The 12,906-nt window shown below is 43.7% G+C and overlaps 2 protein-coding genes across 2 annotated transcripts; both read left to right on the forward strand.

The window, feature by feature from the left end:
- The first annotated feature begins 1,320 nt into the window (after positions 1–1,320).
- Positions 1,321–7,051, forward strand: LOC136653132 (olfactory receptor 5F1-like). Its single transcript, XM_066630052.1, has 3 exons — positions 1,321–1,345; positions 1,867–1,920; positions 6,087–7,051. Exons 1-3 carry the CDS (start codon positions 1,321–1,323, stop codon positions 7,049–7,051), a joined length of 1,044 nt encoding a protein of 347 aa, XP_066486149.1.
- A 4,424-nt stretch (positions 7,052–11,475) lies between these two features.
- Positions 11,476–12,414, forward strand: LOC136653133 (olfactory receptor 5AR1-like). Its single transcript, XM_066630053.1, has one exon. It carries the CDS (start codon positions 11,476–11,478, stop codon positions 12,412–12,414), a length of 939 nt encoding a protein of 312 aa, XP_066486150.1.
- The last annotated feature ends 492 nt before the right edge of the window (positions 12,415–12,906 follow it).

Consider the following 12,906-nt stretch of genomic DNA (forward strand, 5'->3'; position numbering starts at 1 on the left):
GTTGGACTGCTGTGAACATGTAGACTGGATGTTCACCCTGTTCACTTGGGAGAACAACTGTTTCAAGGTGGCCTCTTTTTGCCTGGGCACCCTAATTTTAAATGATGGTAGCCCAATAAACTGAGGAAAATGAAATGCAGGGATTCTATGCTAGATGGTAAGCACCAGGTCCATGCCCTGGCCAGAAGTTTGTTTTACTTGGGCTTTGTTTCAAAATCATCACATACTAAAAAAGATAGTGAAAGCCAGTTCTTGGATGTCCACGCATTATTAGGAGAAAAAAAAAGCAAATGAGGAGGATCACTCAACCTAAGAATCCAGATAGATATGATATAATCTCTCAACATAAGAATCCAGTAGGATCCTATGGGGAAAAAATTAAAATAACCCTTGGTTTTGTTGCAAGGTGCAAAAATCAAGATGTTACAAGAGATCCCAGATGTTGCACGGTAATCCCAGGTTCCAAAGCAAACTCAGTAGACACAGGTGATCAATTCCAGGCCTTTATTGTAATCCATCAGCAAAAGGTTGTAAATCCATCCACATCTCCAAAGGAGACTGCGTGCATTAGAAGTGGGGAGGAGAGAAGCAGCAAAACGTCCCCTTCAGCTGACTTTTATTACAATCTAGGGTTCCCTCCTTGAAACACATACATGGAGACAATTCATTGGTCCGTTACACATCACCAGTTGTTCACTTTGTACATCTCATTTATACATCATACAGATTTGAGCAGGCCGTAGGTGGTACTGCAACCCCTTAATTCAAAAGCTGACCTCATCTCATCATACGTTCTTCTGTTGGCCTTCGAAATGCAACTTACTTTGCCATTCATGTCACGGTGTGTGTGTTCATCTAAAAACTGCTGCAAAATGATTTTCTCTGGGAATCTGACCTTTGATGTTAACCTGGAAATGATTTTGGTGTGTTCTCTTTTAAACCCTAGAACGTAGTTAGACCTCTAAATCTTACTTAAAAGACTGTTACGTGTTAGTTTCATGTGTTAATGCACCAAGACTGGTTTAAAAATGAAGAACAAGAAATATAAGGAGAGCTAAGCTTCCTAGTGGTTTCTATGAGAGCCGGTGTGAATATTTGTTTTCTAACATTTGTGTGTGCAAGTGGTGCTCTGAAGAAGCCTTCAAACTGAAAAGTTCAAACTGCTGGAATATTTTTTTTCCTGTGTTCTGAAAACAAAGGCTATTCATTCAAATGCATTCTTATCTGTTGTGCTGAGAACACTGCGGCACGTGGCCAAGTCCAGCAAACCGTTTGTGAAAAACCGAAACCGTTTCTTTTACTCTAGTTGAACATTCAAAGATGGACCATGCTGTTTATGTTTCAGGTAAGCATTCCTGCTAAACTTCTACTGATAACACCTTGTATCCGTTTCACAGCCTTATGTTGTTTGGTCCACATTCATTCTTCTTCCTGCCTGCCTAGTTGTTGAATCATTAAGGGTACAATCCTAACCCCTTATGTCAGTGCTTTCCAGCACTGGCATAGCAGTGCCAATGGAACATGTGCTGCATCCTGCAATTGGATGTCACTCATGGAGGCCTCCTCAAAGTAAAGGAATGTTTGTTCCCTTACCTCGAAGCCACATTGCCCTTATGTCAGTGCTGGAAAGTACTGACATAAGGGGTTAGGATTGTGCCCTAACTCTCTAGCACCTCCACTCCAGCCTTCCTCCATGAACCACTGTGCCACCCAGCATCCAGGGTGGTAACACTCCACAATCCCCTGCCCCCTTCCTATCTGATTACCACCAATTTATGGAAGTCAAAGCCACACAGGGTGATCAGCCAACTTCCCTGGATTGCTTCTAAGTGCCCTCACTTCTTCTCTCCCATGTTGCGACAACAGGCAACTCAGATCCCTTCCCAGGCCACCTTCAAGGTTATCATATCCCTCGCATGCGTAGGTCGCCTTGGTGGATGACCTACGCCGGGGACTGGACAGGGGGAGTGTGTCCCTGTTGGTCCTACTGGACCTCTTGCCGGCTTTCAATACCATCAACCATGGTATCCTTCTGGGCCTACTGGCCTAGTTGCTAGTTGGAGGCACTGTTTTGCAGTGGTTCCGCTCCTACTTGGAGGGTCGATCCCAGATGGTGGTGCTTGGGGATGCCTGTTCGACACCCTGGCCCTTGAGGTGCGGGGTGCCGCAGGGTTCAATTCTGTCCCCCATGCTATTTAACATCTACATGAAACCGCTGGGAGAGGTCATCCGGGGGTTTGGAGTGGGGTGCCATCAATATGCTGATGACACCCAGCTTTATCTCTGCTTTCCTCCAGACTCCAGGGTGGCGGTTGAGGGCCTGGAGTGCTGCCTGGAAGCAATGAGGATCTGGATGGGGGCTAATAAGCTGAAATTAAATCCAGATAAGACAGAGGCTCTCCTGGTTAGGAAATCCTCGATGCAGGTGCTGGACTATCGGCTTGCTCTGAATGGGTTTGCACTCCCTCTGAAGGAGCAGGTCCGCAGCTTGGGGGTCAACCTGGACTCGCAGCTGCTCCTGGATTCCCAGGTGGCGGCTGTGGCAAGGGGGGCCTTCGCTCAGCTTCGGCTGGTGCGCCAGCTGCGGCCGTACTTGGATCGTGCAGACCTGGCCACTGTGATCCATGCTACGGTGACATTGAGGTTAGATTATTGTAATACGCTTTATGTGGGGCTGCCCCTGAAGACGGTTCGGAAACTGCAATTAGTGCAGAATGCAGCGGCCCGTGTGGTCACTGGAGCTAGGCGGTTTGACTCTGTCAGTCTGCTTCTCCGGGGGCTACATTGGCTGCCATTTACGGTCCCAATTCAAGGTGCTGGTTTTGACCTTTAAAGCCCTATACTGCTCTGGGCCAGGCTATCTTAGAGATTGCCTACTCCCGTACAATCCGGCTCGTCCTCTCAGGTCATAAGAGAAGGCCTTTTTACAAGTGCCGAGTGCCTTGGGCGGTGGCCCAAGGAGGTTCGTGGGGCGGCGGCAAGAAATAGGGCCTTCTCAGTAGTGGCACCAACATTGTGGAACTCCCTTCCCCATGACTTGAAAATGGCTTCCTCTCTTGAGTTTTTTCAGCGAGGCCTGAAGACCCTGGTCTTTAAACAAGCCTTCTGATTCCATGGCCTTTTTAACACTTTTATACATCTTTTAGTTTCTTTTTGACAGGCTGGATTCCTCTTTGATTTGCTGTTTTATGCTCTTTTTATTCTGATTTTATTCTGACTACTATTTTTATGGCCTCTGTTAATGTGTTTTTAATATGTTTTTATCTGTCTTAAATCATGTTTTTTAAAATTGTTTTTACATGTTGTAAGCTGCCCTGGGTCCCTTTCAGGGAGAAGGGCGGGATACAAATAAAGTTTATTATTATTATTATTATTATTATTATTATTATTATTATTATTATTATTATTATTATGCGTAGGGCGTGCTCCATAACACTCTTCCTGTTTCTGTGACCCCTCCTGCCCAGGAGAATTTGCATGATTGACAGTTTGCTGCTGTGGTCCCTGCAATGCTGAATCTCACCATCTCTGTATCTAGGGCCAGCCCAAGACCTCCTGATTCCTAAGGTGGCATGTCAAATGCTGCCCTTCTCAATTTACAATAGTCCCTTGAAGCAGTTGCTAACAAACTCAATCCCCCAAAGTCTCATTAACTTCCAAAGTCATGAGAGTGGTTCATTATTTCTGAGATAAGTTCCTCCTGTACTCAAAGGATCACTGTGTCAATGCAAGAGGGTTCCTTTTACTATGCCAATTATTTCTGTCAACCCTGGGGACTGATAGCTCTTGGGACTGGGTTTAGAAAACAACAATTAAAACTTGATTGTGTCTTCATCAGAGTTCAATAGCAGATGGAGATGGAGAAAGAAGAAGGTTCTCTGCAGCGCTTAATAAAGGCCCACCTTAAAACCAGTATACCAAGCAGGTAACAAATTGGGTCTGATTGTATTTTTTTTTAAATAAAAGAACTCTTGACATAGTGTCCTGAATGTGAAAACCCTTCTATGGATGGTTTGATGATTTTAAGAGCTTGAATATAGGATTTCCCATCTTTAGTACAGTTTCGGTTTTCTGTCATTCTCCCAAGAATAGACACTATAAGGTCACTCTTCCAAGAATTTCAGCTTTCATTTTCATTAAACCAACAAATATTTAATGCTATAATGGTAGAGAAAAGCTTGAAAGAGTGTGAGAAGGGACAAGAGGCCAAGCAACTGAAAGAGGGCAGTGTGCACATGTAGAAGGATCACCTTGTAATAGGTATGATGCACCCACTTACTTTGGCATAAAATGGAATGGCTCCTGAGTTAAGCCTTTTTGGGGGAGGGGGTGAAGGCAGAGACACGATCCCCAGGATGGCATCATTAAAGGAGGGGTGAAGGGGGCTGTTTTAATTCACAGGGGGTTGCTGCACCATCCAGGAGTTAGAAACCCTTGCTTGCCTCCAGATCAACACCTTATGAGGTTTCTTTGTCAACAGCCAGATGGTTGGTCAACATGAGTGGACTACCAGAACTGAGGACATAGCAAAGGGCATGCAAGAACGAAACAGACAAGGCAGGATTCAAGAGGAGGAAGCGCAACGAGGGCAAAAGGAACACAGAGTAGGCACCTCTTAGTGGAACTATTGACCATCCTTGAAACAAACGCTTTCTGCTTCTTTTTTACAGAGGCTGTTGAAAGGCTACATTCAGGCAGACACATATGGCTTCAAGTGTGTGTGTGTGTGTGTGTGTGTGTGTGTGTATTCCAAAGTATGCTATTGCTGTAAATGAGGGGGATACACACTGGGACTACAGTTTCTCCTCTTTGGTCACTACAGTCAGTGCTGCTGCCAGGCTGCTGGATGCCCTGGAGCCAAACTTTACACAGAAATCACCCCCATGGCAACCTTGTTCATCCCCCGATACCGTGTTGGGCACTTTTTGATTCATTGGGGAAAGCATGTATTGCCTTAGTTTTGAAGACTAGTGGCATGGTCCGTTCTTTTGAATGCACTAGTACACTTGTGTTCATGAAAGAGGATTCACCCACAGGCATTCTGTGAAGACATACCCTCCTCTATTCCAATCCTTTTCTCCTGCTATGCAATTTATCTGGCAATGTGTTGTTCAGCTACTGCCAATATGGGGGGGAGGGGTTGCTTCTACACCTTATATATGCCTCATGATACATATGCCTCCTATACAATTATCCAGTGGCCTCTTCTCTCCCATATCCCTGTGTGTACCCCAGTCACAATTCTTGTGGGAGGTGCCTTTGTCCTGGGAGCCTGGAAGGGAAAGAGTTTTTGAGAACTTGACTGAGAAGAATGGGGGGGGGGGGAGAGAGAATCCTCTTAGCATGCCTACGCTCTGTTTTCATTGTCAGGGAACAAACAATATCAGGATTCACGTGCCAGTCAGATAAGGTTTGCAGCTACGTTTGCCAGAGAAGACGGAATTCTATAATTGCTTTCTGACATTGAATTTGTTTTGATGCTTCCTGTATCTCTAACAAGCATACTTACAGCACAACCGTATGCTTGTCTACTCCAAAGTAAGTCCTCTGGTCTACAATGGGGCTTACTGTCTGGAAAGTGTGCAATGGATTGCAGCTGTAGTTTTAAAAAACATTTTGTGTTGCATGTGCAGTTTATCTAAGGTAACTGTTGAAATTTGTACTGTGCTGAGAGCTTTTCTGGTTTAAGCAGAACTGATATACTTTTATCTGATGGGAAAATTTTGAGTTTTTGTGTTCACCTTAATTTACTTCTATATTTAGCAGTTCAAGGTCTTTTTCTGTAAAGACAGAATTCTCACCCTCAGTGAGGCTGTCTGGCTGAGAAAGAATTTCATCTGAATGACCATCTTGGAAAGATGGATCACAATATCTGCCCTGGACATTTGCTCCGGCAGATGAAAGGCGGGGTATAAATATTTTAAATTAATAAAAATATTGTATCATTTTCATCTCCCCTCTAGAATCCCTGTGGTTCAACTCTGTTACATTTCCAAAGCAGGAGCAAATAAATATCTCATTTTTTAATCATCTTTTTGAAATTTCCAGCATTAACAGTATAAAGTGTGATGCTGTCTCCTGCCTAGGCTGTTACAGTATCTTGGCTGAAGATGGACTCCATCAATCTGAAAGGAATACAGATGTCACAGGATTTGTCCACAAGGGATTCTCTATTGATCCAAAGAACAAGAGTCTTCTCTTTGCTATAGGCCTGTTAGTCTACCTGTTGACTTTGGCAGGGAATCTAGTCATCATTATATTGATCAGAGTTGACCAACGCCTCAAAGCTCCCATGTACTTCCTCTTGGGGAATCTCTCTTTTGTAGAGATCTGTTACAAATCTACCGCAGTTCCAAAGATGCTGTGGGACCTCTTATCAGGGGACAAATCCATCTCCTTCATAGGATGTGCTCTCCAAATGTATTTCTTTGTCACTTTGGGAGGCACAGAATGTGTACTTCTCTCAGCCATGGCTTATGACCGCTATGCAGCCATCTGTCACCCTCTGCACTATACCCTGCTCATGAGACAGCCCATCCGTGGCATTTTGCTGGCGGTTTTGTGGATTATTGGCAACATCAATTCTGTTGTCAACACAGCATTAATCTTTTCCCTAGATTTCTGCCACTCCAAAGAAATTGACCATTTCTTCTGTGACATTCCTCCTATTCTGCACCTTTCTTGCTCTGATGTATTTCTTGTCAAGTTGATGAACTTCACTATCTCTGTGGGGGTCATTATTGTGCCTTTCTCCCTGACTCTTCTTTCCTACATCCTCATTGCCTCTGCAGTGCTCAAAATCCACACGGCCCGTGGTAGGATCAAGACATTCTCTACCTGTGCTTCCCACCTCACAGTGGTGAGCATCTTCTATGGCACCATCATTTACACCTATATGCGTCCATCCTCAAACCATTCCTTGGAAGAAGATCACCTGGTTTCTGTGTTGTATGGCATCATTACTCCCCTGCTAAACCCCTTGATCTACAGCTTTGGGAACAAGGAAGTGCAGGGGGCCTTTTGGAGAGCGCTTGGGAAAAACAGGTTATAAGTATGGGATCAATGTCTTGAGAAGGTCTGATGTGACACACAGTCAATGGGTAACCCAACCATATCCTGCACTGGAACAGGAAGGCTGACTAGCCTGTGCTGTATCCAGCGCAGGGTAGGAGGTGGCTGTTGTGCAACTTGGAATCAGGTCTTATTGGTCACCTGTTGGTTTCCTTCTGCTTCTGACCTAGGTACAAAATATGTGCTCAACTCTATGTGTACTAATTGTTGAAACACTAATGCATTTGTAAAGGCCTCTGCTAAAAAAACATAATAAAGATTGATGGAAAATCTCCCGGTGATTTTTGCTTGACCTAGGTATGAGTTTGCAAAAGTTAGGGAGGGCCTTCAATGTTCCTCTCATCTTCACAAGTTGTTTATCTAAGGGGCATGTCAGGAACATAACAGGGGTTAGGTTACTGGGGGAGCTGCTCCTGTCATACCCCCACCAGACCCAAAATGCTCCTAATTCACCCACCCTATTTCCTCTGTTTTCCTCCCTGTTTCCCATCCCCCACTCCCACCAGATGCTTACCTGTACCAGCAGGTACAACTGAGTCTGGTGATTTCCTTCTAGCGCTGCCACCTCTTGCAACAGAACTTAAAAATTGCCATTGGTAGCGCACACAGATCACTGCCATCCGCCATTTTACAGTAGCAGAAAACCTTTCCACCACCGTAAATGGTGTGCGCTGGCCTGATTCTAGTTAGGATTGAACCATGTGGCAAGGTCTGTCTGGGACAGGAACAAGTGCAGCTAGAAGACCAACCATGGCCCACACCTGCTTATCCAGGATTAAGATGGGCTCCAGGACCATTACCAATTTGTGTACCTGGTCCTTCCTATGGAATTCAACGTCATCAAGAACCAGTTAACATAATGTCATTGTCCACAGCATAAGGAGAATTTCTATCTTGCCCATATTTCATTTTATTGTATGGTGCAGATTTGTGATTAAATGACCATCTGAGCATAAATATCATCCTCTTGTGAAGAGGAAAAGCTTGCCATATGTCAGGTAATTGCCACTCTATGTATATTCTGTTGCTTCAGCACCATCTCTCTGAACATTATGTGTTTCATATTTTTATATGCCTGTGTGTGCCTACTAGTGTGAAAGACATTCAAATCAGGAAATGCATCCAGAATGCACTTTCATTGTGCAAAATTACAGAGCTACAATTTCCTCACTTGCTCCTTTTTTAATAGCAAGGAGTTATAAGGGAAGCACAAGAGATGGACACTTCATAATTGTCTTTTTTTAATTAGATGTTTTCAGCTATCAGATGGGGAATGTTAATTACCTGGTCCTGATCCAATGTATGTTATGATGACTTCGGGGTGTGGCATTTTAAGGTTGTGTTTATCATCCTGTGACTTGCAATATGTCCAAGAAAATAATTATGAATGTTCCTCTATACCTCAAATGTTGTGTATCTAGTGCTAAACTACCTCTACCGAATACTCTTTCTTGAATTCTCAAAAGGAATAAATAATGTTATCTGTAAGAATCAAAACAGTATGTAGCAATCATTTCCCTGGGCACATCACACTGGCGTATTTGCCTAGCCTGGTCTGTGTACTGTACGATTTGGAACTCTGGCTTGAAGGAGCCAGGGGGAGAAGTATTGGTGAGCTTGCTCCTGGCAATTTAAGAGGATTTCTCTTTTATTGAGATATATTCCAGGATGGAGCTTCAGAATGGCTTACTTACTGCTTAAAACAAAAAGATCAATACTGAGCAGGTAAGGTTATAATTGAAATACCATGTGTGATGAACAACATCCTCAATATATTATTACATTATTACAACCTATGCTGGGCTTACAATTCAGGATCTAGCTAGATCATTATAGCTTACAATTCAGGCTCTAGCCAAGATTCTATCATTATCATTATTAATTTCTGGCCTTCCGTCATCATTTATGACCAGATCGTTAAGCACATGAAATGATTAAATATTTGTTGACTTCACTGTCTTCAGGAAGACATTCTGAGATGTATTGCATTAGTAAAGATGAAACAGGTGATGTTAGCAGCTAATTTCAATGAAAACTCATAAACATTTGCGTTTAGATCTGAAACCAGTTCTTTTCCTCAGTCCAACAACTAGTTCACACATGTATGTTCCCCACTTGATGGCTGCAGCGAAGCTTGCATGTGTGAGCCATCATACCTCACAGTCACCAGTTCAAATCACACTCCACAGTTTAATCTTATATTAACAGAGATGAGTTTTAAAATATAATTGCAGCTGCATGCAAGCTCCTTTCCCATCACACAACTGGAGAACTTTGGGCAATATAAGAATGTGGTGGAGCAGGTCACAAGGTCGTCCCCCCGACCTGTCCCGTCCATCCATCCCCCCACTACATGTGGCAATCCAATGAGGAAACAAGAGCTTAGCACTTGGGTTGAAGAAAGGTGACTGGTAGGGGAAGTTTCACGGGAAAACCAATGGGTAAGGAAGAGATACGAATCCTTTTCTCACCCCAAAATTCTCCACTACAAATGGCATCATCCCAGTTGTGATTTCTTCAAAGGAGAAGCGTGGGACAGGTTTACATGTTGGAGGAAAAGGGAGAACTTGGAGTTCCCCTCTTGGACAATGCTGTGCTTGAGGCAAGTGATGCATCATTTTCCTCTGACAGATAAGTCACATGCAGTTAATTATTTGTGGGGAAGAGGCTAAGAGGAGGAGAATTAGTAGCAAGGTGTCAGGTTCTTATAATGAACGTACCAAATTCAGTAGAGACAGCCACTAGCTAAAGTTCAGGTACATTCATGAAAAATATATCTATCAATAGCCATTACTAGTCCCCAAACACTTATTTCAGGCTGCAGTTCAATCCACACATTCCTGGGAGTAAGCTCCATCAACTGAAATGAGACTTACTCCTGAGTAGACTTGCCTAGGCTTGGGCTAACAGAGGCAGAAAACAAATCTCTGTGGGCCCAATCCAATCTAACTTTCCAGCACCAGTGCTGCCACAATGCAGCTCCGCGATAAAGGAACAAACGTTCCCATACATTGAGGAGGCCTCTGCGACTGCCTGCCCATCACAGGATGCAGTGCATGCCCCATTGGTACAGCTGCACCGGCACTGAAAAATTGAATAGGATGGGGACCAAAGTCATCTTGAATGCATTGCATACTTGTTATAATATGTATCTCTGTCAAGTTCTGGGGAATGTAATAATTCATTTCATTTAAACGGCACTATTTAGAGTCCAATTCTATTCTTATCCCCCCCGCCCACTGGTGCAGCCATGCCAAAAATGGGCACACTGTTTCCAGTAGGGGAGGACAAATCAGGAGGCTTCAGAGGCAAAAGGAGCTAAATAAAAGAGGAACAAAATCTCCTGCTGCTAAATAAAATTGGAGCAGCCACTTGGAAAAGCTCCTCTTAACCAGTTAGCTTAACCAGGGGTTAAGAGGTAGCAGGGGTTAAGAGCAGGGACAAATCAGGAGGCTTCAGAAGCAAATGGAGCTTAATTCCCCTTACACTTTTGTAAGCCTCCTGCTCCTCAGTGGGTTTCCTCAGACTAGCAATTTGGAAGTTTCAAAGTGGAAGTTTAGGGAGAAAAGGGGGTGGGGAGGCTGCAGAAAAGGGGATAGGATCCAGTGCATGCCCCCCACAGCCTCCCTGCCTCCCTTTAATACAGTATGTGGTCCTAGAACTGGAATTTTCCTTACCTTGATATATTGATGATGCAATGGTAAGAGGGTTTTCTGGGACATGGCAGAGTAAGGGCTATTTGCCCCAAGGGGGGAGAGATAGAATAAGCACTATTTCATCTGAATCTGTTATTTCAGACAAATCTAGAATCTGTTAACTTTAAAGTTAAAAACAAATATTAGGAGATCCAATCGCAACTCTCTTCTAACAAATAGTATCTTGGGGAGAAAAGTGTTCTGTGTTATATTTAGCTTGATCTGTGCATCCAAATTCTGTTTCTGGTTGTAACACTGGAGTTACCCCTGCCCTGATACAACACTGTTACAATCAGAAGGGAAGATGATGTGCTTAAAAATACTTCATGTGTGGTGGTTGGAGAAAAGCATTTTTATTGTCAGCAGGGAATGGAGTTCAGGTGCGGAGGTATGCTGACCCCCCACTGAATTCCATTATAATGGGGTTGGATCAGATATTCCCATAGTCCTGGGAACTGGAGTTTATGAAAACTGATGTTTCTTCTTGAACAGTTAAAGGTATATAAATTCTGTGAGTTTCTGAGAGTTCATTAGGAGGAGGAAGCTAGAAAGAGAAAGCAAAGAATGGAAGGCAGCACAAATACTTTCTAGAGATTAAAAATAAACTGCTGTTGTGCTTTGACTGTTCTCATGCTTGTATTTGTGTGGCTAAACCCTCTATTCCATGTGCCACCTTTTGACAAATATTCCATTTAATATTCCCTCACAGATGGAGCCCCTACATTGGATGGTGCAGAATGGCACAGCTGTTACTGAATTTATACTCCTGGGGCTCTCCAGTGACCCAGAGGTCCAACTCATTCTCTTTGGTCTCTTTCTCCTTTGCTACTTGGTGGCCGTAGGTGGAAACACTCTCATTCTTCTCATCACCGCTTTGGACAGCAGACTGCACAACCCCATGTATTTCTTTCTGGGTAATCTCTCTGTTGTGGACATTGGGTTCACATCTTCCACTGTTCCCAAGATGCTGATAAGTTATCTCTCTCAGGACAAGCGAATCTCCCTTGCTGGTTGCTTCTCCCAAATGTATTTCTTCATCTCCTTTGGTGGCGTTGAATGCCTCCTGCTGGGCGTGATGGCATATGACCGGTATGCTGCCATTTGCCACCCACTGCACTATGGTGTATTCATGAACCCCAAAACGTGTGTGTGGCTGGCAGCATCTGCCTGGATTTTGGGCTTGACTAACTCTGGTGTGCACTCTGGCATGATGTCCCTTTTGTCATTCTGCCGGGACAATGTCATCCGACATTTCTTTTTGACGTCCCACCCGTTTCAGCTCTTCTGTTCTGACATTCAGGCCAATCAAATTGCGACCTTTGTGGTGGGTGGAGGTGTGATCATGTGTTCATTTCTGGTTACTCTGGTGTCGTACGTCTATATAGTTTTGGCCATTGTCAGGATCCGCACCAAGGAAGGGCATCTCAAGGCCTTTTCTACCTGTGCTTCTCACCTGACTGTGGTCAACATCTACTTTGGCACCATCATCTTCACATACATCCATCCCAACTCCACATACTCCCAGGAGCAGGATCGGATTTTCTCTGTGCTATACGAAATTCTCACACCAATGCTTAATCCGATCATCTATAGCTTGAGAAACAAGGATGTGCAAGGGGCACTCTGGAAAGCCATGGGTAGGGCTTAAAACTACATTCACAGAATCCAAATGATTGTGGGTTTTCTGCTTCAATATTGTGAAGCCAAGACTCCGTTCTCTATATTAGCTATATTAAATATGCTTCTGCCTGCCTTGTGGAACTTTCAAGTTTCACTCTTGGAGCAGAGGATGTTTGTGATACAATCCACTTTTGAAAGTGTCCCACATTTCAGAAATAATTCACAAAGTGGTTTGGTATGAAATTGCTGTTTGAGAAAAAGATGTCCAAAACAGGACGTTTCCTCGGTGCCCTTCCTCAATCAAGTCCCTTGTGCTTATTGAGTCTGTGAACTCCTCAGAGCAAGGACTTCTCTTCTAATGTAAAGTACCATGCACATTGATGGTGCTATATTTTTATTATTAATAATAATAATTACATCTCACTGGGTGCAAAAAGTTATCAATTTCTCTGGATTACAGTCACTGTCTTTAATTTTGAATCTACAGAGGTTGGAATGGTTAAGACCTGTCTGATTTATG

Source organism: Tiliqua scincoides, chromosome 5 (genome assembly GCF_035046505.1).
Source record: "Tiliqua scincoides isolate rTilSci1 chromosome 5, rTilSci1.hap2, whole genome shotgun sequence".
NCBI classification, from domain to species: domain Eukaryota; kingdom Metazoa; phylum Chordata; class Lepidosauria; order Squamata; family Scincidae; genus Tiliqua; species Tiliqua scincoides.